The sequence below is a fragment of the Barbus barbus genome (assembly GCF_936440315.1).
Source record: "Barbus barbus genome assembly, chromosome: 6".
NCBI lineage: Eukaryota > Metazoa > Chordata > Actinopteri > Cypriniformes > Cyprinidae > Barbus > Barbus barbus.
Window position 1 is genome coordinate 28,443,389 of NC_136734.1, and position 26,617 is coordinate 28,470,005.

At 38.6% G+C, this 26,617-nt stretch overlaps 1 protein-coding gene across 1 annotated transcript; it reads left to right on the forward strand.

Annotated features, from left to right (window-relative positions):
- Positions 1-8,036: 8,036 nt before the first annotated feature.
- On the forward strand, positions 8,037-26,302 carry hs3st1l2 (heparan sulfate (glucosamine) 3-O-sulfotransferase 1-like 2). Its single transcript, XM_079419007.1, has 2 exons — positions 8,037-8,356; positions 24,917-26,302. Exon 2 carries the CDS (start codon positions 25,008-25,010, stop codon positions 25,917-25,919), a length of 912 nt encoding a protein of 303 aa, XP_079275133.1. The 5' UTR covers positions 8,037-8,356; positions 24,917-25,007; the 3' UTR covers positions 25,920-26,302.
- Positions 26,303-26,617: the final 315 nt, after the last annotated feature.

Here is a 26,617-nt window from a genome sequence, read left to right on the forward strand (position 1 = left end):
AGGTCTAGGGGCTTCAGTGTGAAGAAACCAGAGGAGGAGGAACAAGATGACTGAGTTTAACACAAACACTCACAGAGTTTCCTTATCAAATCTCCTAAATGAAGCAATGAGTGAGATGATTGATGAAAACTCATTAGATATCAGCTGTAAGGGGAATGGTGCCCATTAGCATTACACAATGATGCTCTTGACAATTCTCTCTCTTTCATTATTCCTCTCGCATGCTTTCTTTTTCCTACACATGCACAACAACTCCCACTTCTTTTCTCGTTCTTTCTTACAAAGGCACTGTGACATTATAGTTTGTTGTCACCAATGTTGTTACTGTTGACTAAAACTAAAACAATTTTTTTCTTTGATTGAAAAAAATCTGAAATAAAATAAATATTAGATGAAAATTTAAACTTTAAACACTTAAACAGAAAATTAGAAATGTTGCCTTGGTGACCATATTAAATAAAAGTACTAGTTTAAGTACTAAAACTCTAAAACTAACTAAATAAATAGAAATATTAAACAGATAAAAAAAAAACAAGTAATAAAAATGGCACAAGTAGATAACAAAAATACTGAAAAATACTAAAATGAAAATAAGAAAAAATAAAAATATTAATGAAAATTATTAGGTCGTATATAAATAATTCTAAAATAACACTGGTCAATATTAGATTCATTCATTTATTCATTCATTAAAATTAAGATTCTATAAAGTTTCATGCTTTAAAGATGTTAAATGTATTAAACCTATTATATAATATTATATTTACAAACAGAAATCACAAATGATGAAGTGTAAATGACAACAATTAAAACAAATGTTACAAACTATTCAGTTTACTTGGATATAATCTTTGTAACAACTCCCTGTGTGACAACAAGCCCCGGTGTCTCATACCATGGTGCTAAATGATTAACAAGTTCAATTGCATTTATGTGCTATTTTAAAGAAAATCAATGTTCTACCATGATACACCTCCAAACAACTTTGACATGACCACTGTAAAACCATGGTGCATTTTAGCACTTCTATGCTTTTGCTTTCTGCACATGTGTATGTATCTGGCAGAAATGATGTCACTGATAGGACGTTGCATGTATCACCTTTTATTGCACCATCCCAGAAATAGAGCCACAGGAAAGCGCGCCGCTCCAGGCCACTTCTGATTGAGGTGATGCCGTGTGACTTGTGGTAATTGTCCAGCGCCCCTGCAGTGCCCCTCGCACCGGCCCCAGTGACAGAGCAGCGGAACACGTGCTTCTCATCGTCCAAATGGCTTTTTTTCTCCTGAGAAAGAAACCGCAGACTCTTACACATACAAGGTAATTAGTCACATCTGCACACAGGTGTGCAAGTCTACCCCCTTCCCTCAGCACAACCTGTTAATTTCTTAACATAAAGGTCCACCGCTTGATAGCAGCATGTGTCTGGTACAGAGGGGAAAAGCTACACTGCAACAAAACTTCTAGAACATTTTCACTTCTTTAACTGTAAACAAAACCCTTGTTATCTGATGTCTTCTGGCAGAAACTAATAGCCTAGCGATATTAGCTTCCTATTAGCTCATTGTCCATTAATTGCCCTGGGGCTTGTTCATCTGAGGACCTGGGCACTTGCCTGAAACTTGATGCAATAACAAGCTCAGCATGTCGTTCTCCAGATAAGAGATCATTTTAGGTTTACAAACACTGCCACAGTCTTCCTCACCATATATATATATATATATTGTTAATGAAAACTCACTGAAATTGCATGAAAAAATTATACTTGGACGCTAAAACATGTAAACTGGAATGGAATGAAAATTAAAATGTCAACGTAGCTATAGACAGAGATTTAATTGATCAAACCAAAAATACATTGTGCAAGTAAGAGCACATTATGCCTGAACACAATCTGCGGTCAGTTCCCTGTCACGCAGGTCATTTATAAATGCTTGTTTGTTCAGGATGCATCAGACTGTCCTGCTCTGAATCAGCTCTTTGATACACTAAACCGCTTGTCTACATGGTGTGCCTGGTTATGAAACTCTTCATCTTTTGATGAATTACTGCTGCTACGATCAACAGAAAGCATACACAGACACCTCTTTGAAATGAAATTAGGTTTACCGCCTGCTTTCCATAACCAGTATTAGTGGATTAGTAATTGCTATTGTGCAATAGTGTTGACTTTTTGTGTAGAAAGAATACATATATTTAAAATCGAAGATTGTTTACAAACACACAGCTTCTTGCTTCACTAGACATTAACTGACAGACTGTGGTGTAGATTCTTGTGATGTTTTTATTAAACAATTATTTGTTACAATTATTGTTAAAGCTAAAATCTCTTCCGATAAAGAAGCAAACTCACCTACATCTTGGATGGCCTATTATAAAAAGATGAGTGCAATTTTAACTGTAAAATATTGTAAAAACGTTATGGAAAAAGTTGTTAATAAGTTAACAGTAAGTTCCCGTACTATGGACATGGAAAAATTGTTTCTAACCAGACATTTCATGTCATTTTACAGTAAAATGCTGTTAATTGTACAGTTTTAAAAAAGAACAAATCAACAAATAATTTCAACAAAAACTGTAAACATATTCTCATAATTCCCTGCGTGACACTCCACATTTGAAAGTAGCTATTTTGTTTTAAAAAATTGGTAACACTTTATTTTAAGGTCTCTTAACTAGTTTCTTATTAACATACATATTACTAGAATATTAGCCATTTATTAGTAATAATTAAGCACATATTAACGCCTTATTCTACATGAACTTATTCTACATTCCTAATCCCACCCAATACCTAAACTTAACAACTACATTACTAATTATTAATAAGCAGCAAATTAGGACTTTATTGAGGGAAAAGTTGTAGTTAAGTGTTCCCTATTCTAAAGTGTTACCAAAAAATCATGTTTCTTAATAGTTTTTGTTTTCACTTATGTACATCAGTGTTTTATGTTACATCTTCTATTGTTTAATGAGTGTTTGTATGTTGTATTATTTAAGTGTTTTGTGTTTTCGCATGATTGACTGTGTGCAGCTTCTGTATATTATATCTCAGCTTGTGGAAAAGCTGATGAACTCTGATTTTTCATGTGGCCTTCTCTTTTCCCACCTGAATTATTATGATGGTTGTCAGCATATGTTAAAGGTCCAAAACTGATTTTAGTAGCAGTGTGCATTGTTGAATTTGCTGAATTCTCCAGTTTGTAAATTACAATTTTATACTGTAAAACTTACAGGTTGTTGTTCAGTTTTTCTGTATTTTTTTTTTTTACAAAACGAACCATAGCTGCCAAAATTATTTGGTAAAAACTACGGATTTTATTGATTTATTATTTTTTTTCACAGTGTAGAAGTAAAATGTCAGCAAATTTTCATTTTTGGGTGAACTATTCCTTTAACGGAGCTGAACGTAAACTGCATAACCTAATTTTACATTTAAAGTGCTGAATCCAGCTTATATTAAAAGAACAGTATTTTATTTTTTAAGTGATTTTATTTAATCATAACAAATAACTACATGCGTTAATGTTTGCCATTTAAACCCTCTGAATTACCCAAATGCTGGGGGATGTTTTGGGGTGCAATGTAGCATCGGCCAGCTTTTACATTATAGAACATTTTTAGCAAATCCTTTTAGAAAGTCTTATAATACCAGATTTGTGTGTTAGTGTGTGCCTGTGTTATGCTAATATTACATTACTGGCATCCACTGGTCCCTTTGGAACAATCAGTGCACTAGCGTGAGCAGAAATTATCCTTACTGAGTCAGCGATCCAGACATTATTGTCCCTTTTCTGATACTTCCTTTGAAAAAGAAATTTAAGCACGTTTGCAAGTTTGTTCAGTCATATTATTTATGAGGCTCACTGTCTCGGAGGAAAGCGAACTGTACCGCATTGAATATTTTTTTTTATTGTTGCCCTGCACATATGGTCGGCAGTGCAATGTAAGCAGAGATTTTACGACAGTCCTGCTAATGCACATACAGCAGGCTGTAAAAGAGCAGCACATCCTTTTTAAATCAAGCAGATACTAGAAATCTCAAAGTGATTTGCTATGTATAATGTATGTATGGTAATCATTACAATGCAAGAGTGAAGAGATACCTTTTTACTGTTCCCTTTTGCAGTTCTGCTTTTATTTTCATGCCATAAATTGATGTTGACACTGAAAGGAACCATACATCTCAAAGAGCTGCTCAACAACACATTAACCATTAATCATACAATCACAATGACATAGAGAACTTCAAAACAGTCGGTTTTTATTATACAAAAAAATGACATTAATATCTAATTAATTTATACCATAAACACCCCTAATGCCTTTAAGAAAAAAATGAACAGCGCCTATATAACTCATCCTTACACATGTTTTTCAGGATCTAATTATTTGATAGTCCATGTCTTAAAGCATTTAATGGGAACACATGGATTTGTGAGGTTTTATCTGTGTTTGAATGGTGAACTTGTAGTACCTTTCTTGGTTATAGATAAAGAAGACTTTGTCTGGAGGTTGTATACTGACTTGCATTATTAATTGCTTATTTTCATAATCAACCTGATGTTGACACTTCTACACTGTCTAGGACCCTGAAATTACATTCACGCCTATTTAAATAAGAAACGTGGAGAGGTATCATACCAGGTTTGACGTCATCTTTATACAAATATTGATTCTCGTGTTCTCATGTGGTACTAATTTGTCGCAACAGTCTTCAGTCTATTCCTTACACAAAGACTTGAAATATAGTGGCATTTGTCATATGGGCTACTGCTCTGGTGCTTTTTTGGCACTTGAGAGCCTTTGGTCACAATTCACTTACACTGAAAGAGCAAAATAACATCCTGCTAAACATCTCCTATTGTGCTTGATGGAAGCAAGATAATCATACAGTTTTGGAACGTAATGAGGGTAAATAAATTAATTTCAGAATTTTCATTTTTCGGTGAACAGCTTATATGTGCAATAAGATCCCTTATTTTCATTTCTGAGAATTTTCTGCCGGAATATGACCTCAATAGCATCAAAAACTTGCGCTCTGCTATCATCTTTGTATTGGCCAAATAAAAGACATTCTGATTTGAAAAATTATAATATACTGTATGAATCAAAAGAACTGAATGAAAAGAATAAAACAGACTAAATAGAGTGAAAACTGAGCTGACAGCCATGTAATGCTATTTTCAGAACTCAGGCCTGCCTTTTAATCTCCAGCCAGCCAGGCTAAGATGAACGTACAAAAGATTCATAAGAAGAACATTGTGGAACTCCACAAACAATCGTTCTGTTTGAAGGCTGAACCTGAAGAACGGTCACCCTCTGCGAGTCTGTGGTCTGACCCCCCTTCCTCCAAATCCAGCCTACGGAGGAGAAACAAAAATAAACTTTAATGAAGGAAGAGGAATTCAGAATCCACAGCAGATAAGCATCTCGCTGAAAGGGAGAAATGGCAAGGATGAAGATCATGATGCCAGAGAGCGAGACAGAATTCAACACAGTGTTCCCTGTATAGCGAGAAAGACAGATAAAAACGTTGTAGGAATCGTGAAAAAAAATATGAAAGATGACTGTGATCACAGCTGACACTCGGTTCTATAGAGCGACGCTGAAAGTGTAAGAAAAAGGTGTGAGGCACACAGTGAAAGGGCCAAATCAGACATGCTCACTAACAAGGCTGGGGGTTTGAGGAGCTCTGGATGTCTCAAAGGAGGAAGAGGAGAACGGGAGACAAACTCGCCCCCCTCATGGTGCGACATCACACGGTACAGTTTTTTTCCCCCAACCACCTCCTCCCCTCCAGGTCTGGAAGCAGAGATGCAGGAACCCAAATGTGTGGATTGAGGGAGGAGGGGGTGTGCGTTCTGAGATCTTAACCAGCAGGAGGTCTTCATTTAAACTCTCAACCCCTTCCTTTCACACTATATTACTGCTCATATGGGTGAGAGAGATAATAAGACTCCGTAGTAATCCATAATCCTACTGAGACCTCAGCGAAAGTGGAGGAAGGTGTAGTTAGACCCGGGCAGAGAGGTACTGCAGTCATTTCAGAGAGAGAATTTTAATTTACATTCATATTCATGCTCTTTGCGAACTTTTGGCATCACATACTAGGTCAATTAACCCTTTACTGTTACTAATTAAGTTAAATAACAGATTTCATTTTGACCTTTAGTGAAAAAAATCTCAACAAGGTTAGAATATTATGTAATATGTAAATGAAAATACATGATTGAAACTGTAAATGTAATATTACAGCTCCTGCTCCCCCTTGATAAAAAGTTAAAAAGACTCCAACCAACAAGTTTCCTGCTAGAGAAGCTAGAAAAGCTATCCATTAGACTGAAATGTGTAATGTACATATTCTCTTCAAATTTCATAAATGTACATTTAAAAAAAGCTATATATATATATATATATATATATATATATATATATATATATATATATATATATATATATAGTGGCGGGAGGAGCCAACGACAGACACAGTGGGCGTGGCGTCAAGCCTCGGAGAGGTTTTTATTAAACAAAATATTAAAATAAAGTGTCCAAAGGGGGAAAAGTGTCCAAAATAAACAGGGATCTGGTGTCCTCGTTGTGCTGCGGGGCTCGTGAAGGAGGGCAGTGTTCAGGAGGGAAGGGTCCAGGTAAGGGGCGGAGTCCGGCGGCCGCACGCGCTCCCGTCTGGAGGTCCCGGGGCGCGGGTGACGGCGGCTTCTGTGGCGGCTTCGTCCAACTCCTTAATCCCCGGGTGCTCGACGGGATTCCACGGGTCGGCGTCCTACCGGGCTGCGGGTCCGCCGGTCCGGCCGCTCGCGTCTCTGGCGGCGGTGGGTAGTTCCCTCTACGCTCCCTTTCCTGGACCCACGAGGACACCAGCGTGCATGCACGGGGAAGAGACCGGTCTCCCGAGGAGAGGCGCGCTCGGCGTTTAAACGGCGGCGGTGATGAGGCTCTATTCACGTCAGGTGCGCCTCATCACACGCCGCCAGCCCTGGCTGTTTCAGCGCCCCTCCTCTCTCACACACCCACTCCCGTCGGGAGCATGGTGAAGGGCGGCGAATACGGGACGGGGTGGTGATGATAGACAGGGGGGAGGCAGCCGACTCGTCACAATATATATATATATATATATATATATTATTTCATTTATTACATGAATGAAATAATAATATAATTATTATTATATTATTAAAAATTTAAACTAGGCTTAAAAAAATATATATATATATATATATATACATGATGACCAGTCACAGAACTTATAAATAATTAATAAATTGTTTATTTATACATTCATATGACTATAAAATTCAAATATTTGTCAATCAAAAGACATCCATGTACCACTAAAATATTTTCTGCTGCACAAGCTTATAGGAGAACCGTCAAAAATCATTTTATGTTTTATTCACAACACACATGCAGAGAAAAAGCCAAAAAATAAATAAATCCAAAAGTACTTTCTGCATCACACACAATTATTATTCCAGCGTGGGTAATGTACCGTCATACAGTGAATGTGTGCTGCACATTTGGAGATTAACAAACACTCGAGCTATATGTGCTGCCCATCTATTTGTGCCCTGTGTGTTTGTGAGCCAGCACCCTGTAAGTTATTCATGATTTTGGGGATTTTCTGGGGCAAATACATTCCAAAGCCCTTGAACAGAAAAACAGAGAGCTGGAAAAGGCTGTTCTGAACGTGGGATATGAGGAGGAAAAAAATGACATTTGGAGACAAAGTGAAGAATGAGTTCATGTATTTGGATGAGAAAAGGCGATGAAACGCAAATCAAACAATATGGAGAAAAGAAAGAGAGAGAGAGAGAGAGAGAGAGAGGCTGGAGGAAGCAGCAGAGCGATAGTATAGATGATAGGAGGGGGGCTAGATACACAGAAAGAGAAAGAGAGCGAGAGATGGAGAGAGCGAGGGAGGGAGGAATTTCCCTCAGGGGCAATGTGTTTGTGCTCTCTCTCCCTCTCTCTCTGTTGTTCATTCACTCATACACACACTCCATCCACACGTCTTTTACAGACACACACAGCATGTAGACACTTTCTAATTCATTCACCTCCCTCGCTCACACACTCACAGTTTCTTTTTACAACCTTGAGTCGTATTTTCACTCCTTTCCTATCTAGAGAGTCTAGAGAAGCAGCTACGCCACCTCAACTTTAAAACCGCCGTCACAGAATACAGGAGAGAGAAGAGACAGAACAGAACAGAATAAAAAATAAAAAAAATCACTGAAGTGCTCAGAAGGATGGAATAGAGAAGCATGAAAGTCCCAAAAACATCAGGAGGAAACACACTTTATGAGAGGAACTGACTGAAGGAGACAAAGCTCAGGTAAGCTCTTGTCCTGTTCTATCGCTGTTTTCATTCTCAGTTTCATTTCCCCTGCTTGACCGGAGTATTTGGTCAGAGAAACTCTTGAATTTTATCCAGAACTTTGAACTGTGCTTAACATGTCTCATGAGAATGGTTGCCGACAGCATGTCAGATTTAAAATGTGCTTTAAAAAGTGAATCCACTTCTTTAGTCAATCATAGTACACTGTGCACTCTTAAAAATGAAGGTTTTGAAAGTGGGCTTTTGCAGCAATGCCATAAAAGAACCATATTGGTCTTTCAATGAACAGTTCTTAAAATAATTGTTTTTCTAAAGAACCCTTTTTTTGACAACAAAAATGGATATTAAAGGTTCTTCATGGAACCATATATGCCAATAAAGAACCTTCACAGAGGCATAGAAACTGTCTTCCTACAAACTAGACATGATACAGAGATGTTTGCTATTGTTCTTAGAAGAGGTACTATAACTTTAGAGACCGATATAGGATTTCCTGAAAACCAGGTATCACTAGAGCTTTATTCTTTTGGATTTTTATAATACAACATTTTGAAAATTATATTAGCTGGTGATTTTGCAATTCACTTTTCAGATGATTTATCAAGGTCTTTTTATTGTTTATTGTTATACTGTACATACCCACAAGTGTGTTTATTTAGTATCTCACCAATGTAGCAAGTAAATGCTTGTAAAATTATTTTAACAAATGTCTACGGCTGCAAGTGAAATCAGATGTTATATACGCAACATCTTTCAGTGAAAAGTTCTTAAAAAGAAAGATTTTCTTTCCTAGTATCAAGAATATTGTAATAATCTGATGACTTTTCCCCCGCTATAAGGAACCAATAGAGAAAATAAAAGGTTTCATTGATGTTAAAGATTCTTCAAAGAACCTTTATTTTTAAGAGTGAACTGTAGATATGAATTCCTTAAAATTCAGAAGATTCATCACTCCATTCAATGCAGTGACACTGTTTAATTAAGTAATAAACATTTGGATTATATTTCAAGTTTTGTTCTATGAAAAAACAAGTCCAATGTTGACATTCTCTGTCATGTGTATGTTTTTGTATGTGACTCAGTGCTTTCTAGAAGGCCGTGGGAGAAGGATGTCACAGAAGGATGAATGGATGTGCTAATAGGGCTTATATGTTATGTGCTTCACACATGATGCAAAATTTATTGTATCAAATCAGAAGTGCAGCATGCGACTTGGTACTCCACCAAATTCAGATCTGCTGTGTAATGAAAAGGGAAAATCTGGCAGACATTAAAAATGTAATGATAAAGCTCTCCCTGTTTTTATAGTACATGTCGGCATGGTGAAATTTACTTCATTAGATCCCATCCCTAACCATAGCCTACAACTAAACTCAGATGTATAATATGAATGTTGTAGGTCTACACCAAAATCTGATTGGTTGAAAATAATGTTGTGCCCAGACCAAGGATGTTGATCCAAAAACATGTCCTACTTGGTGAAATCACAGTAAGCTGCTTTCCTTTACATAAACATATTTGATTAAGATTTTCAGAGCAAGATGCTGACAAAGGAAAGGAAAAAGAACAAAAAAACAAATGGATCAGGATTAGATGAATCTGTCACCTCTGAGCTAGCATGACTTCATGGGGGCATAAAATGTTGGGGGAATTAGTGATGGAGGAAGACGTGAATAATACATATCATATTTTATGAGCGCAGAACTGCTCTACTAAGTGCAATGAACCATACATAAAAAAGCAGAGAGATGGGACGAGACGAAAAGAGTCGCCTATATGCTGTACGTCTGTTTAAAAGTTTAGTTAAGAACAAGATCAAACAGGTTCACTCCAAAGCATTACTTCAGTATGATTACCTGAAACGAAAGACTCAGACGTGGGTGGTCTGCTTTCATCCTAACATGCCCATCTAGAATATGGAACAGAAATGTATCACTGTATTGTTAGACAAAAAATATATTCAATATGGCCGAATGAGATTAGTGTTAATAACTAGTCAAATGCATTCAAAATAGAGATTAATAAATTATAAGCACTTTGCATGGACAATAGAGAACAACATAATTTGAACATCTGTTAGATGCAGAAAAGAAATAAAAAGCAGAATAAGCCAAATGGACCCAGTCAACGCCATATTTTATTTTAAACAAGCCTGTGAGACATAAAAATACAGGCCACTGAATAACTTGAACTGTCTTAATGTCCTGTGTTGTGTCTAATTTTAGCAAACTCCTATTCTATTATTGCAGCCTACAGTTTTACACTTTAGTCTAGATTTAATATACTTTTGTGCATATTTTGTTATATACACACACATAAACACGTACACAAACTCACACACTCTCTCTCTCTATATAAAAACCAACCATTTTCTCACTATATAAAGTATACTGTATACACAGGTCTTTGTAATTGTAATAACTTAGACATTAAAAGATAAAAAAGATACTCTAAACAGTAAGCTGACACATAGTGTTTATCAGACTTTGTTCATGGATAACTAAATGATTGTGGTGGGTCATTTATCTGTCAATGACTCACCTACCCAGACATTAGGCTATAGTAACTCTCACAGAAACCATGCAGTACACCAAAAACAAACACACACCCACACACTAGGACTAGGACTACAATATATAACTGAAAGGGCCAAGTCCAAACTGGACAGCTTGGAAACCCCATTGATTGACAGATGGTCAAATCTGCTGTGGGGTTCCCTATTCGAACAGAAAGATGGACACATGTACACGTTTTTATCAGTCAACTCATTTTAAAACGCCAAAATACATTGAACACTAAATTATTCAGCATGGAACATGACCAGAAAGTGACATGTCTATATTATATCACCTGACTTGACTGTGGGAAGCTGTTGCAAGTCTGCCTTGCATTTTTGTCTTTCATATTTTTTATGCAACTTTTAAGCATTTGTTTGCAGTTGTGACCTGCTGATATGCAATTAATCTCCCTGCTTCACTCATCTTACAGTAAAGTGAGTGGATGAGTGTGAAGGTTACACTGTGGCACAGAGGTCATTATGTACGTCACAGGGACTGTACTCTAGACAAAACCACACTGTTCTCAGGGAAAAATCCCTATAAAGTCATAAAAACAAACCACTTGATCCTTGTGATATTAGATTGGCGTATCCTTGGATAAGCAGACATGGATTTGTGTGCGTGTGTGTGCGTGTGTGTGTGTGTGTGTGTGTGTCTGTTTATATGCATGTGAGTGTGTGTGCTTGTGTATAAGAAGTCTTTTCGGTTTGTTTCTTGGGTCATTAGTGTTGATAGTTTTAGTCCATAAAGATGACAGGCTACTGCTCTTCTGATGACCACCCTTCATGCAACGCTCTCCTCTATAGCCTCACAAAGCCAAACCACAAAACAAGAAAAAGAAAAATAATGAAAAAAATGAAACCACACAACACAGCAAAACAAGTAACCACACAACGCATTACCGCAGGCCCGAGAACATCCCCAAGGAAAATGTTATTGCTCAGAGGTTGCTCTTTCATAGCTCAGGAGACAGTTATGCTTCATTTACTTATGAGTTCTCAGTTATGCTTCATTTGAATATCAGCTTTGATACTTTGAATTGTGTTAAACTGTAATGCAAATAAATGAGACAATCATTTACTTATAGAGACAGAACACAACCACAGCAGAAAATGATATTTCCCAGATGAGCAGTCCAGTACAGCATTGCTGTGGACAAGTCTTTATTAAGAAATGTTTAATTCTGAATGTTGCGATTGACCAAAAACAGCTTTTTTTTAGAGAGATGAGTAACTTTTGGTTAGAACTTGATTTAATTGTGGACACTGGCTCACAAGTAGAAAATATTTTTTTTATTATAACATCGAATTGCTGTTATAACATACAGAAACATACTGTAAATTGCAATTCAATGTACTGTATATTTAAATGACAAGAACATGTTGTTGTAGAATTGAATCGGGAGGTCTATGGCAATTCCCAGCCCTAATTTACTCTCCTGATCCCATGCAAAGCATGCTTGGGACTATAAATTCCCTGCTCGTTTTCAGTTAATGTAACAAAACTGATTCAAGTAGTCCCTCCACAAACAGAATAATATGGTATAGCTCGTATAATACAGTCTTGGAAAACTTTGATGATTATAAATATTTCATACTGAGTTCATACTGAAATCTCTTTCATATTGAAATCTTAATTGTTGAGATCTCTTTTAAAACTCAAGAAGAGACACATGTGATGTTACGAGTTTTTTCTCTTGGGTAAACTCTAAGCAGCAGACTTTAGCAAAGTCTTCATTCGCATTCCTTTTAATCTCATCACTATCTAGATGAAATACTGTAACTAAGACAAACAAATAGATCTCATTTCTTTCCTATGGGACAAAAGCATGGCAAAACATACATGTATCTGGAAAAGCACAGCAAATTAAACTGCATCTACGAGCGCACCTTGGTGTATCCTTATACAGAATTATGCATTAGATCATCCCATACTCACCACAGTATAGTGGAGGTCTCTACTCCCCTACATATGCATGAAAAACCAACACACTGCAAAACAAGAAAAATAACATCTTCTTCTGCATCCCAAATGTCCCACAAAGTACAGAACTGCCTGGCATTACACAGCAGGGGCTGACGGGACCCCTTTCTTGTCCACACATACACATACCACTGTTCCCTCACATTATAGAAGAACAAAAACACAGGCAGTGATGCATAAAAATCCCTCCGTGCACAACACATCCATTCATTCACTGCATGCATATCCATAAGCGAAGGATATAGCTGTGAGCTCAAGGCCCTTTCAGCATGTGAGCATTTAAAGAATTACAAAGATGTTTTTCACTGTTCTTTGAATGTGAGGGCATTTGAGGACAAATCAAAAGCAACAACCTGGCGTGGAAACGCGAGCACAAGGCGAGACAAAGAGCAGAACCAAAGACGTTACTTCTGAGATTTCAGCGTGGCTTAAAGACGGCAAGCTCGCACGCAGACGCACAACCACCTGCTCTGAGACAGACAGTTCCATTCATCTGGCCTCTAAACAACGTTTTCCTTTCCAGGGATTAATTGCCAATTGCAAAGACAAATCTGGAAAAACACTTTTTTGGCGCAAGTTTATTCTCACCCTCTCGTTGTTTGTTTTGTAGAAACACTCCCTATCTATCTGTCCATTATGGGATTCGCCAGACAAGTGGATTAAAACTAACGAGAGTGTGAGAATCACCCCTAGCTGTAGACTGTAGATACTCCTCAGCCAACATGATGTTGCTGGCTAATGCATTTCATACCTACTGTAAAATTAAAGAATTCACTGTTATTTCTGAAATGATTAGTTCCACCAAACATTCTGTCATTTACTTATCCTCATGGAACTGATCTGTTCTATACAAGGAAAGGGTGATGAAAAAAAAAAAATCACAAAAAATAGTCTATACGACTTTGGTGCTGTACATTTAAAGGGATAATTCACCAAAATGTTACATTCTGTCTTCATTTACTCACCATCATGTCATTCCAAACCTGTGTTACTTTGTTTAATCTGTGGAACAAAAAAGTAAAATAATTTGAGAAATGCTTTTTGTCCTTACAATAGAAATCAGTGGCTACCAAAATTCTTTGAACTTTCTTCTTTTGTGTTCTGACATTAGGGAGTAAATGATGACAGAATTCTCATTTTTGAGTGAATTAGTCATACTATAAGTCTTTTTTCACTTTTATAAGTATTAGCATATTGCATTATCTGCAGTCAGGAGAAGTTCCAAATCTTTCTCTCGTTCAGCTCCAGTCTAAACTTTCTAGGTCAAGCCCTTTAACTATGAGCACACTCTAATAAAACTTGGAAGTAAAACGGTATAGTTGATGACATGCTTAAACTGAAATTAAATGACAAGAAAATGTTGTATTATTGCATATTTTAGTAGCATGTGTACACTACCATTCAGAAGTTTGGGGAAATTAATATTTCTCTTCAGCAAGAACGCATTCAATTCATTAAAAGTTACAGTGCAAACTTTCACATTTGTGCAAATGATTTACAGTATATTTCAAATAAATGCTTTTTTTGTTACAAATAAATAAAAAAGTGCCACAGTTTCCACAAAAGCATTTTGATCAAATAAGTGCAGCCTTGGTGAACATAAAAGACTCCTTTCAAAAATTGTAAAAACCAGAAACTTTTGATCAGCATTAGTGCATAGCCTACAGCACAGAACATGGTGTTATGTTGTTGATTTAATCTCATTTCCTCTTTCCATTTTCTTTCATTGATTTTCTTTCACTATACAACATGAAATCATACTAAATTTGTCATTTCAGCCTTCGTGCCTGCTGTACCCCTGCAGTAGCTGTCAGGTCCACATGCTCAATTGGTTAGTTGTATTGAGCAGAACCGTCTAACCTCCATCTGTCCACCCACCCCTACAGAGAGACAGATTACCGCTGACGTGACCACTGACTCTCAATGTTTACCCCTTCCCTCCAAATCTGCCATACTGATATTGCCCGCACACACAGAGACAGGAAATAGATTGATTCTTTCCCCTGTAGTGAAAGGCAAACACAAGTCACTTGACATGAACTACTAACCCGATCTCTTGCCCCCTGTGGCACAGTCCAGATTGCTAATCACTGAATGATTTGCTTGTCATACCGAATTGGAAAATTACAGTTTGATAGCTCAAAGGCTGTTGGCTCACAGCAATGATTTTGCTTAATATATTTGAAATGTATAATGATAATACATGATTCAGTCAACAGCCTTTGAGCTAACAAAATCACACGGCAGGAGAGAGAAAGAACAAACATTTACTGTCTACATGTATTCTAATAATCATAAGCAATTATATTGCTAACCCAGAAAGCTTATTCGCCTCTGGAATTTTTAGAACTTAATTTTTTCTGAGTGTGGTTTTAGAATGAAAGTTGCTAAAAAGTTGCTGCTAAAGCTAAGATCTATCAAGTACAATCCTAGTGCTGTTTGTAATACTTATGTTGCAACTCTTTTAGAAAGATTTAAACAGCATCGAAATGTATATTAACTCAGGAAAATTTGTCTCTTCAATAATGTTTACCAGTGAAATGACTAGAAAATTGCTAGCTCACTTCATGGCTTTTCATGTGATAATATTGTTAGAAATCATTCTGTTGGATATTCAGAAGAGCATTTTTGTGTGCTTTTAAGATGCAAATTGCTAACGTTAGGACTACAACGATGTGTCAAGTACATACACTGCTGTGTGAAAGTTTGGGGCTGACATTATTTTTTTATGGTTCATGCAAATCATCTCATGCTCACCAATTTGATGAAAAATACAGTAATGTTGCTACGATTTAATATAACTGCTTTACATTTTCATAAATTTAAAAATGCTATTTTGTCATGTGATTGCTGTTCAGCAGCCGTTGGTTTTCTGTCACATGATTCTTCAGAAATCATTCTAATATTCTGATTTAGAGTTCATAAAACCTATTATTATCAATCTTAAAACAGTTGTGCTGCTATGGTACATTAGTCATAACTGTGCTAATGAACAGAAAGTTCAAAATAACAGCATTTATTTGAAAAAAAAAGTTAACAAAACGAAATTTTAAAACAGTTATTCTGAAACTTTTAGAAATTCCTGAGAGAACCCATAAAAATGCCAATCCATAGGACTTTATGACTATACAAACTGAACAACACTAGACACAATCTATATGATTTCTTGACAACAACCAAAGCCAGACATGACTGTAAATGAACACGTATATCAGTCTGTATTATTTTGCCATCATCCTCTTTTTAACTTTTGCTCACTTTACTTTCCTCCACATGCTGAATTTTCATATCACATACTGTACGAGAAGAGTGCTAGTCACGAAGTAGCTGCCAAACCTGACAAGACGCACATTTTCATGCCAATAATGTTGCCATGTTCTCCATGCCAACAGCCTCTTTAATTAGAGTGAAGCCCCCCTCATACTTCCCCCTCCCCTCTGCTGGTACCAGACCCCCCCCCCCCCCCCCCAAACTCCAGCCCATATTCAACCCAAACACTATGATGCCCCCCCTTACACACACTCCTCATTATCAATGCGAGGAACATGTAGACCAGAGGGGGCTGTAGAGTGTGTGATTCGATTGACCCAGATCTTCAAGTGCAAATGAGAGCGAGAACGAGGGAGAGGAGGGAGGGATGGAGAGAGATGGAAGTGAGGAAGAGTGAGAGACTGGTGGGGTGCGGGGAGGTTCATGAAGAGACTAATTTGAGGCTTAGTGGGGCGTCCGTGTGCTAAAAACTGAGCAGATTTACTGAAGGTCAGTGTCTATTGGACAGATCGAATGAGATCTTTCAGAAGCATCCAAAGGGACACTTTCTGCACATTGTTTCCCTGTTTCTTTCAGTCCAGCGACAGAGACAATCGCATCCTCTCAGACGCTGTTTAATCCTCTCATTCATTCTCCATTTGCATTCACTTAAGAGGAAGAGGAGGAAATCTTGGCAAAATCTTGAAAGTCGCTTGGCTTTTCCCTGTAGGGCTGGTGAATCTTTGCACGCATATGTCAGTGAGAGACAAATAAGCTGCTGAATCACCTGAAACATAAATCTTCTCATGTTTACAATACACAGCCACATGCTTCACATACATCTTCTGAAATGTTTGCATTTTTAACGAATGGCTAAAAAAAAGTCTGATTTAGACACTTTTTTGTAAACTAATTAAAAAATGGATATTTCCCAGGGTTTTTTTTTTACCCCTGAGAAAAAGAACTCAGAAATTCAAAAGTGTTAATTTGAAGACAGCTGTAATGTGACAAAAAATGAAACCAATTGCACCTGCAAACATGCTCTGTTTCTGTAAACACAAAGCTGTGAAAATCTGTAAGTTACTTTACCATATATGAAAATTGTAAATGGTTTAACATTACACTGTATCAAATTTTACTGTAAAATACTGTCATCCTTTTTTGCAAGTAAAAACTATTAATTACCATATAATTGATGGTGAAGAACAGTAAAAGGCATTCCAATATCAGTAATGTACATTTGGTGTTTCATATCACATTATTTTTAGATCAATAAAAATACATTACATTTTATATCTATAAAAATGTATATCCTATCTCTAAAAATAGATATGTATTTTTTTCATATTCTATTCTATTTTATTCTATTCTAATGTCATGTGTGTTACCTTGATGGTGTTATGTCTTTGTGTGTATGACACTTTGCACCATCTACACTAGTAAACATTTGAAGTGGATCAAAACCTTTCATCAAAATTGTCCAAAAACCAAAATGCGTTCTTGTCTTAGGACAACTTTGATGAACTTTTTTGATCCACTTCAAATGTTGACAAGTGTATATACTGTACTGTACAACTACTCTGGCCTTCTATTGTTCCACCTTTATTATAAGCTTTATCATAAGGTAAAAACAGATTTTTGGTAGTTCAGCTAGGCTAGATTGATATATTAACACTATAATGAAACATACGGTTCTATTTGATAAAATATACAGGGACCAATATGCCATCTCATAATACCTGAAACACTGTATCAGTTTTTTTTACATAATGGCAAATTTTTGGCAACCGTATCCGCTGTAAATTTAACAGGACATTTTTTTTACAGTAAGGAGGTGAAGTAAAATCGCTTCTGAACACAACACACCTTTAGTTTTCTTGCTTACAACAACAAACTAAGATACACAAAAGAAAGGTGACTAAATGCTTTGGACATGCTTGATGCTACTGAGCTCTGAACAATCTAGTCAGATCGGGAACTGAGATAAAATGCTAATATGTGACAGAAAGTCCTTTGATCTCATTCCCCGCAGGTCCTCTTTTTGCCTTTTACTAGAGGCCAACACTCTTGTAGTGCGTGCATGTATTTATATACGCATCTGCGTGAGTGTGTGCGCTTGTCTTGTGAGTTCACAAGTGAGTCTTCTGGGCGCATAAGGCTGCGTGCAGGATTATTGCGTGCTGGAAACAGAAGCGAGACTAAGTTTGCACTAAACTGAGGGAGCCTAAATGCAAAAATGTGTAAGAAAATGTGTAAGAAAAGAGGTTTGTGTCTGTGTGTGTGTGCATCACTGGGCTTACTTTTGGTGTGCAATGGTATTCAGGAAAGAGGATTATACTGCACAGTGTGAGGTGACAGTGGAGGGTGTGTATATTAGAGATGCGTTTTTTTGTTCTCAGCTACAGAATTTGTGTGTATGTGTGTGTGAGAGAGAGATATAGAAAGAAGGAGACTAGCTTTGTTTGCTTGAGAGTAAACCAACTGAAAGTCTGTCTCAATCAGTAGGTCTGTGAGTCTCTGATAAAGATGAAACACACACTATAGATCGCTATAAGACGATTTGTGTCTATCAAGAGTGGTTTGCCAACATAGTCTCACGACAATTTGCAAGTATTTTACGATTTGATGAGCTGGTTGCAAATTCATATGAATTTGTATAATCTCATTTGTACATTTCTGTACTGCTTAAGCCCCCTGATGGTTAAATTTAGGGATGGACCTTCACAATGAAGTTTAACATACAAGTCAGATTGTACAAATTGATTAGTACTGTGTATATTGATTATGCATATATAAATACACACACATGCATGCATATATTTGGAAAATATTTACATGTATTTACATGCATATATGTATATTCATATAATTTATAAATATATTTCATAAATACATAACATATTTTTCTTAAATATATACATGTTTGTTTGTGTGTGTTTATATATACATAATAATCATACACAGTACACAGACATTTTACATATTATGTAAACAAAAACTTTTATTTTGAATGTGATTAATCGCGATTAATCGTTTGACAGCATTAGAATTGATAAGAAATTGCCAAGTCATGCAATACTTATGTATTCTCATAAGATGGAGAATGAAGATCACACCTTGTTTTCTTCTTTGAGGCAAGGGAGGCAGCGATCATAAAACGCCAGAGGAAGCAGTGCCTCCAAGTCACCATGGTTATCATGTTAATCTGATAAAGCCCCTATTATGATCACAAACAGTCCACATATCCTGAATGGGTCAAACTAGTGAAAACAGAACAAACAACTCACCCATCACTTTCACATCATTATTACCCATCAACCTTCTGTCACATCTAAATAAGAAAAAAAAAAGAAAAGAAAAAAAAAAACCCATGATGATCCGTATGTGGTGCCATTTTAACCATTTTACAGTTTATGATGTATTTGTGTTTTATTTAACACTTGTAAATTTAGCAAATTTCACTTTCAGTTTACTTTAAAGGTTTTTTTTTTTTTTGCAAGAATGCACTAAATTGATCAAAAGTGACAGTAAAGCTATTTTGTTACATTGTTACAAAAGATTTCAATTTCAAATACTGTAAATGCTGTTCTTTTGAACTTTTCATTCATCAGAAAATCTTGAAAAAAACGTATCAAAGTTTTCCACAAAAAATATTAAGCAGCACTGTTGTCACAGAATGGCCTGTCTCCAGTGTCATCACGACCACTTCACCTGACTTCTAATCACCCGCACCTGCACCTCATCACAACCATCATCAAGACCAGTATAAAGACACTCACCACAGTCACTGCAGTTGTCCGATCTCGTTACTCCCAACTTCTACGGACTCCGTTCGATGAGTATAACCTCTGAATACTTACCTCTTGTACTTACCTCCTGTTCTCCACCTCGTTGTCTCCCTGTATCCAGATCGTCTGCTGCAGTGTCACCTGTGTTCCCACCTGTCTCTGCTCCTCACTCCTGAAAGACACAGACACTATCAGAATCACAACCCGAGATACCATGCACGACAACTTGAGAATCCTCACCTCTCGCACTCAGCTGCACGAATCACCTGCACCCATGCTGTCAATAAAAGTCACTGTGTTAACACTTACCTCTGTGTCCGGCTATCCATAACAGAAGATCGGACCTAGAACAGAAGCGATGGAGGAGTTAGCAGTCCTTATTAATCTGCCGGAAGCCACCCAGGGACCCCTCGACTTCGCCCAGGCTTTCGTGCCGCTCGCCCTCGCCAGCTCCTTAGATGGTGACACGCTCAAGACACTGTTCCGGCTTGGGATCAGACGCCATCAACCTCTGGAGCTCCCAGACACCACCGATCTTGTTTGGCAGGAGGCTGTAATCCGGTGTCTGGAGAGTCTCCGATCCCAGGTCGGAACCCAGTCCGCGGCGAAGAAGCTTCCGCCGCCCGAGACGTCGAAGGGGATGGTGCCACCCGCGTCGAGCTATAGGTGCCCACGAGCCCAGAAATGGGCTTACAACAGCGCAAATATTGGACCCATCTGTAACATCAGTCAGGTCAGCGCTGAAAAGTGTTCCCCTGTCGTCCAAGCCCTTCATCTGAGATTATGTCCAGCTGTCCTTCGTCTCTGCTGGCACCATCCAGCTCCGCGCCTCCCGAGCGCCCTCAAGTGTCCGCGCCTCCCGAGCGCCCCATTGAATCCGCGCTGCATGAGCGCCCTCAAGTGTCCGCGCTGCATGAGCGCCCTCAAGTGTCCGCGCTGCGTGAGCGCCCTCCGGTGTCTCCGCTGGTCCCGTCCAGCTCTCCTTCGTCTCCGCTGGTTCTGTCCAGCTCCGCGCCTCCTGTGCACCCTCAAGAGTCCGCGCTGCAAGAGCGCCCTCAAGAGTCCGCGCTGCAAGAGCGCCCTCAAGAGTCCGCGCTGCAAGAGCGCCCTCCTGTGTCTCCGCTGGTCCCGTCTAGCTCTCCTTCGTCTCCGCTGGTCCCGTCCAGCTCCGCGCCTCCTGTGCGCCCTCAAGAGTCTGCGCTGCAAGAGCACCCTCAAGAGTCTGCGCTGCAAGAGCACCCTCAAGTGTCCGCACTACCAGAATGCCCTCCTGTGTCTCCGCTGGTCCCGTCCAGCTCTCCTTCGTCTCCGCTGGTTCTGTCCAGCTCCGCGCCTCCCGTGCGCCCCCTAGCGCCCGCTCCTCCAGTGTGGTCCCTAGAGGGGAACATTCCCAAAGAAATGTTTTGGGGGGGGCTATATTCTCCTGGACTGCGTGGCCGGGCCTAGGGCCAAGGCCACAAAGCTTCCTGATCCACCATGGCCATCCAAGCTCCCGGATCCGCCAAGGTCATCCAAGCTCCCTGGTCCCCCATGGCCGTCCAAGCGCCCAGACTCTCCATGGCCGTCCAAGTCTCCAGTCCCGCCACTGCCTCCCGAGTCTCCAGTCCCGCCACGGCCTCCCGAGTCTTCAGTCCCGTCATGGCCTCCCGAGTCTCCAGTCCCGTCATGGCCTCCCGAGTCTCCAGTCCCACCATGGCCTCCCGAGTCTCCAGTCCCATCATGGCCTCCCGAGGCTCCTGATCCGCCCTGGATGCCAGCCCAGTGTCCCTGTCCTCCACCGACATCCAGGGCGCCCCCCCCCCCCCTCCCCGGTTGCTTTGTTACGGCGCGGGACGCGCCTTCTGGGGGGGGGAGGTAATGTCACAGAATGGCCTGTCTCCAGTGTCATCATGACCACTTCACCTGACTTCTAATCACTCGCACCTCATCTCAACCCTCATCAACAACAGTATAAAGACACTCCCCACAGACACTGCAGTTCTCCGATCTCGTTACTCCCAACGTGGACTCAACTTCTACGGACTCCGTTCGATGAGTATAACCTCTGAATACTTACCTCTTGTACTTGCCTCCTGTTCTCCACCTCGTTGTCTCCCTGTACCCAGATCGTCTGCTGCAGTTGCCAGTGTCACCTGTGTTCCCGTTTGGATCATCGTCTCTGCTCCTCACTCCTGAAAGACACAAAGACACTATCAGAATCACAACCCGAGATACCATGCATGACAACTTGAGAATCCTCACCTCTCGCACTCAGCTGCACGAATCACCTGCACCCAAGCTGTCAATAAAAGTCACTGTGTTAACACTTACCTCTGTGTCCGGCTATCCATAACAACTGTTTTCAACAATGAGAATAATACTAAAAAAATGGTTTGTCCTGAGCAACAGATTACCATATTAGAATGATTTCTGAAGAATTATGTGATAGAAGACTGTAGTGATGCCAGCACAGGAATAAGTTACATTTTAAAATATATTTAAAATACAAAACAAAATTTTAATTTGTAATATTTCACAATATTACTATTCTTACCATACTGTTGATCAAAATAAATGAAGCCATGGTGAGCATATTAGAGGTTTCTCTGAAAAAAAAGTTATCATCAATGTCACCTGGAACAAAAACTATATCACATATTACAAAAACTCAAAACAGACACACAGCTTTCTCCTGTTTTTGAAAAACACCAATTACCCATGGCTCACTGTTCATATACAGCACAATCTGGAAAATAGCACTATAAAGACAGCAATACTGAAAATCTCCTGGTAAATGTATTCTTTTATGTTATGTGACTACATTTGTCACCACCGACAGACAACTTAACCCGAGGAACAGGAGCAGCACATTCTGAGGATTAAAGCTGTGAGACGAGGGAATAAAGTGGGAGACATTAGACAGACACTCAGGTTTGTAATGGCAGAGTTGATGATGCTTAGCAGTAATGATGACGCTGACGCTGAAGCAGGAGTGGCAAGACCACAGGGCTCGACACTTACTCCCAACTGTGTAATTATACAACGTACAGAGCAACACCACAGCTCGTTTACAAAGGCTGACTGCTTAAAACTAGATGAGGAGCAAATTAATAACCCGTGACTCCTGCAGCAGCAGGGTACAATAACATCACAACTGCGAGGTGACTAAACATAGTTGAATCATTTTAGAGGAGATAGAGGTCAGAAATGATGTGGCCAACTGTCCGGATCAGCCACTTGCATCCGTTATCATATCCATTAGTTATTTTCACTTTCTTTCAAAGATGAAAATTCTGTGTTGTTCTAAACGTTTTTCCACTGAACGCAAAAGGAGTTTGCCTGAAGTTCATAAATACCATACAATGAAAGTGGACCAAGCAACATAAAAGGATCATAAAAAGAGTCTATATAATTTGCACACTTCATTCCAAGTATTTTGAAGCCTTTTGATAAGTTTGTGTGAGGAAGACAGAGAAATTTAGGTTGAAAAATCATGCATGACAGCCGTGGTCACTATTCGCTTTCATCGTATGGAGAAAAAAAAAACAGACCGGATGTTCTGCTATAAACAACCACTTTTTAAATGATGTTTAGACACAGTTGTGAGTAATTTTCTATTTGTTATTCTAAGATTTTGAAGATTATAACTATTATATTTTTTTGTAGAACTTGCACTAAAAAGACAAATATGTAACCATTGCATCAGTTTTTGTAGCTGTGATGACAAACAACTGCATATCTTTATTTTCAGTCTGAAGAATAAAACTCTAAAAAGCCTAAAGAACTGTCTTTATTACATGTAATGTGAGCGTTGCAATCAATGAAATAGCAAATTCAGCAAAATACTTTTAAATTTCAGAACTCACAACCATTTCTTATTAGATCCTGAGGATAATTCTCAAAAACATTCACCTTTCTATCTTACTTTTACATTTTTCATTATCAGTATTTTTCACCCACTTGTGAAGTAATTAGCCCTAGCTAATTAGCCCTAGCCTAAAAGTAATATATTCGAAATACATTCATTTGATACTAAGTTTCGTTCCAATCTATTAACATATTTACTGACATATCCGTTGAGGCTTACTGATATAAAAATTATAATTAAACTTTATTGGGAGTACTACTTGTGCAATTGCATATTTCTTAATATTAAGCCTAAAATGTTTTTTAATGTCACTATTGATGAGGATTGTATGATTTTTGAATAATACTGCAAGATATTAAAAGTGTACCTGAGGTATACTTGGAATAGTTCTACTTTAACACATTCAAATATACTTTGTATCTATAGTTGGACTTCAGCACTACTTCCACATTTCAAATGCATTTTAGTATATTTATTTTCACAAGGGAGGTACTCGAAAAATCAGTAACACTTTACAATATGGTTAAATTTGTTAATTTTGACATGAACTAACAATGATACTTCTAGAGCTACAATATACTTCTAAAGTGTTTATTATACTAAAAGTTGTATCTGTTAATATTATTTAATGGATTTGAACTAAGAATGATATTTTGCACTTTTATTAACTAGCAACGTTGACTAATGGGAGCTTATTATAGTGTTACCAGTAAATCTTATTCTTGTTATGAAGAACTGGGCTATTCACTCCAGTTTGTGACTCATTGTTGAGAATTGCTCCAATAGTGAGCACTAGAGGACAGCAGTGAGACTGCAGTGGGATTGGGATGAGTAAATTTACCCAGGGAGATTTCTGAGGCACTATTGTTCATGAATGTTTAATGTGTTTCTTTTCTCTGTTTTAATAATTCAGTTAATTAAATCACACTGAGGAAGTATACTCGTGCCCTGCTGTTGCTGTTGTTTTAACATATGTTGTACATCTATTTGTCATTTTAGTTGCCTTACAATGAACATTTGATTTATTTTCAATGTATGATTAATGCTATGAATAATGACTATTTTCCTACTATTTATTTTCTCTCAAAGATAATTAATTTCCTTGCACTTTCTTTTTCTTGTTTTATTTTAGAAATTCACTTCAGGAAACAGCGCAAATCGTCCAGATCTCCAGCTGTACGTGTTGGTTCGTGTGCCGCCCTTGACCTGACCGGACTGACGCCATGTTTTGGACGCTCCTCCTGGCTTTGATCCTACTGCTGTTGCTCCAGGCACAGCTGCTTGTTTGTCTACATGAACTCCGAGCCTCTCTGACCTCAGTGACTTCAGCAACCCCTTCTGGAACTTCCAATGCCTCGACCTTGCAACGCCTGCCAGGAGCCATAATCATCGGGGTGCGCAAAGGAGGCACCAGGGCCCTGCTGGAGATGCTCAACCTCCATCCAGATGTGGAAGTAGCCAAGAACGAGATCCACTACTTCAACCTGGATGAAAATTTTCGGAAGGGTCTGGACTGGTATCGTGCCCAGATGCCCGTCACTCTCCCTGGGCAGCTGACGGTGGAAAAGACCCCTGGCTACTTCACAGCACCTCTGGCCCCAAAGAGGATATGGGCCACGAATCCAGCTGTGAAACTGCTGCTGATCATTCGTGACCCTGCAGAGAGACTTGTATCAGACTACACACAAGTCCTCCATAACCGAATTCAGCAAAACAAGCCATACCAATCACTCGAAGAGCTGCTGCTGTCTCAAGGACACATCAATCCCAAATACAAGGCCCTTCAGAGGAGCTTTTACTACCAGCACCTTGCCAGATGGTTGGAGCTTTTTCCCAGGGAGCAGATGCACATTGTGGATGGAGAGGCACTTATTAGGAATCCGTTCCCTGAGCTGCAGAAGGCGGAGACGTTTTTGGAACTTCCACCTCGGATAAAGCCAGACAATTTCTACTTTAACGTCACTAAGGGCTTTTATTGTATGCTGTCTGCGGGACACGACAAGTGCCTGGATGACTCTAAAGGAAGACCCCATGCTCCGCTAAGCAACGAGGCTTTCCAGAAGCTTTGCCGCTACCTGCGAGTTCCCAATCAAATCTTTTTCAGAATGGTGGGACAGAGGTTTGACTGGTGCTAAAGACTAAGATTATTGACAGCTCTTAGACAGACTGAGAATGGGATTTAAAGAATGGTGTGTAAACTACTGTTGGAAACCCATTTTGTGAAAATGCTCTAATATTGTCAAAGGAATATGGCAGCGACCGGTTTGCAAGAGGGCTAAGCAAAGAGACTAGCGCCAAAACTTGTTCTGAACACTGATACACCTACAGGTTATCTTCTGTGGAAAATAGAATAGATCTGCAGGACTTCATGTGCTTTAAAAAAAAAAAAAAAAACTCTCTGGACCACTTTTAACTCCAAAAGGCTCAGTTCAAACAGATATGGAGGGAATGAGATTGAAAATATTGGAAGTATCCAAGGTTCTGGAAACTGAATGTGAAAACTCCAAGAATTGCATATAATAAGAAAAATAAAAAAAATAAAATGCTACTTCCAGTGGTACTTGAAGCATTTAACAAAAATACTGCGTTGTCCGCTGTAATTATTGTAGTCTACTCATTTAATTCATGTTTAATATACTAATTTGTACTTTGTTTTTGAATAGAAATGTCTATTTTTTAAATTAATTGGTTCTTTAAATTAATGAGATATTTCATAATGTCATAAGATAATGCACTACAAAATTCTGTTTTCTATTCAATAAATATATGTACATAAAACATCTCACAATCTATTTATCTAAGACACTGACAATATTTGACATTTTCAACACAT

Coding starts and splice junctions, on each gene's coding strand:
- hs3st1l2 (XM_079419007.1), top strand. CDS start 25,008: ATGTTTTGGACGCTCCTCCTGGCTTTGATCCTACTGCTGTTGCTCCAG.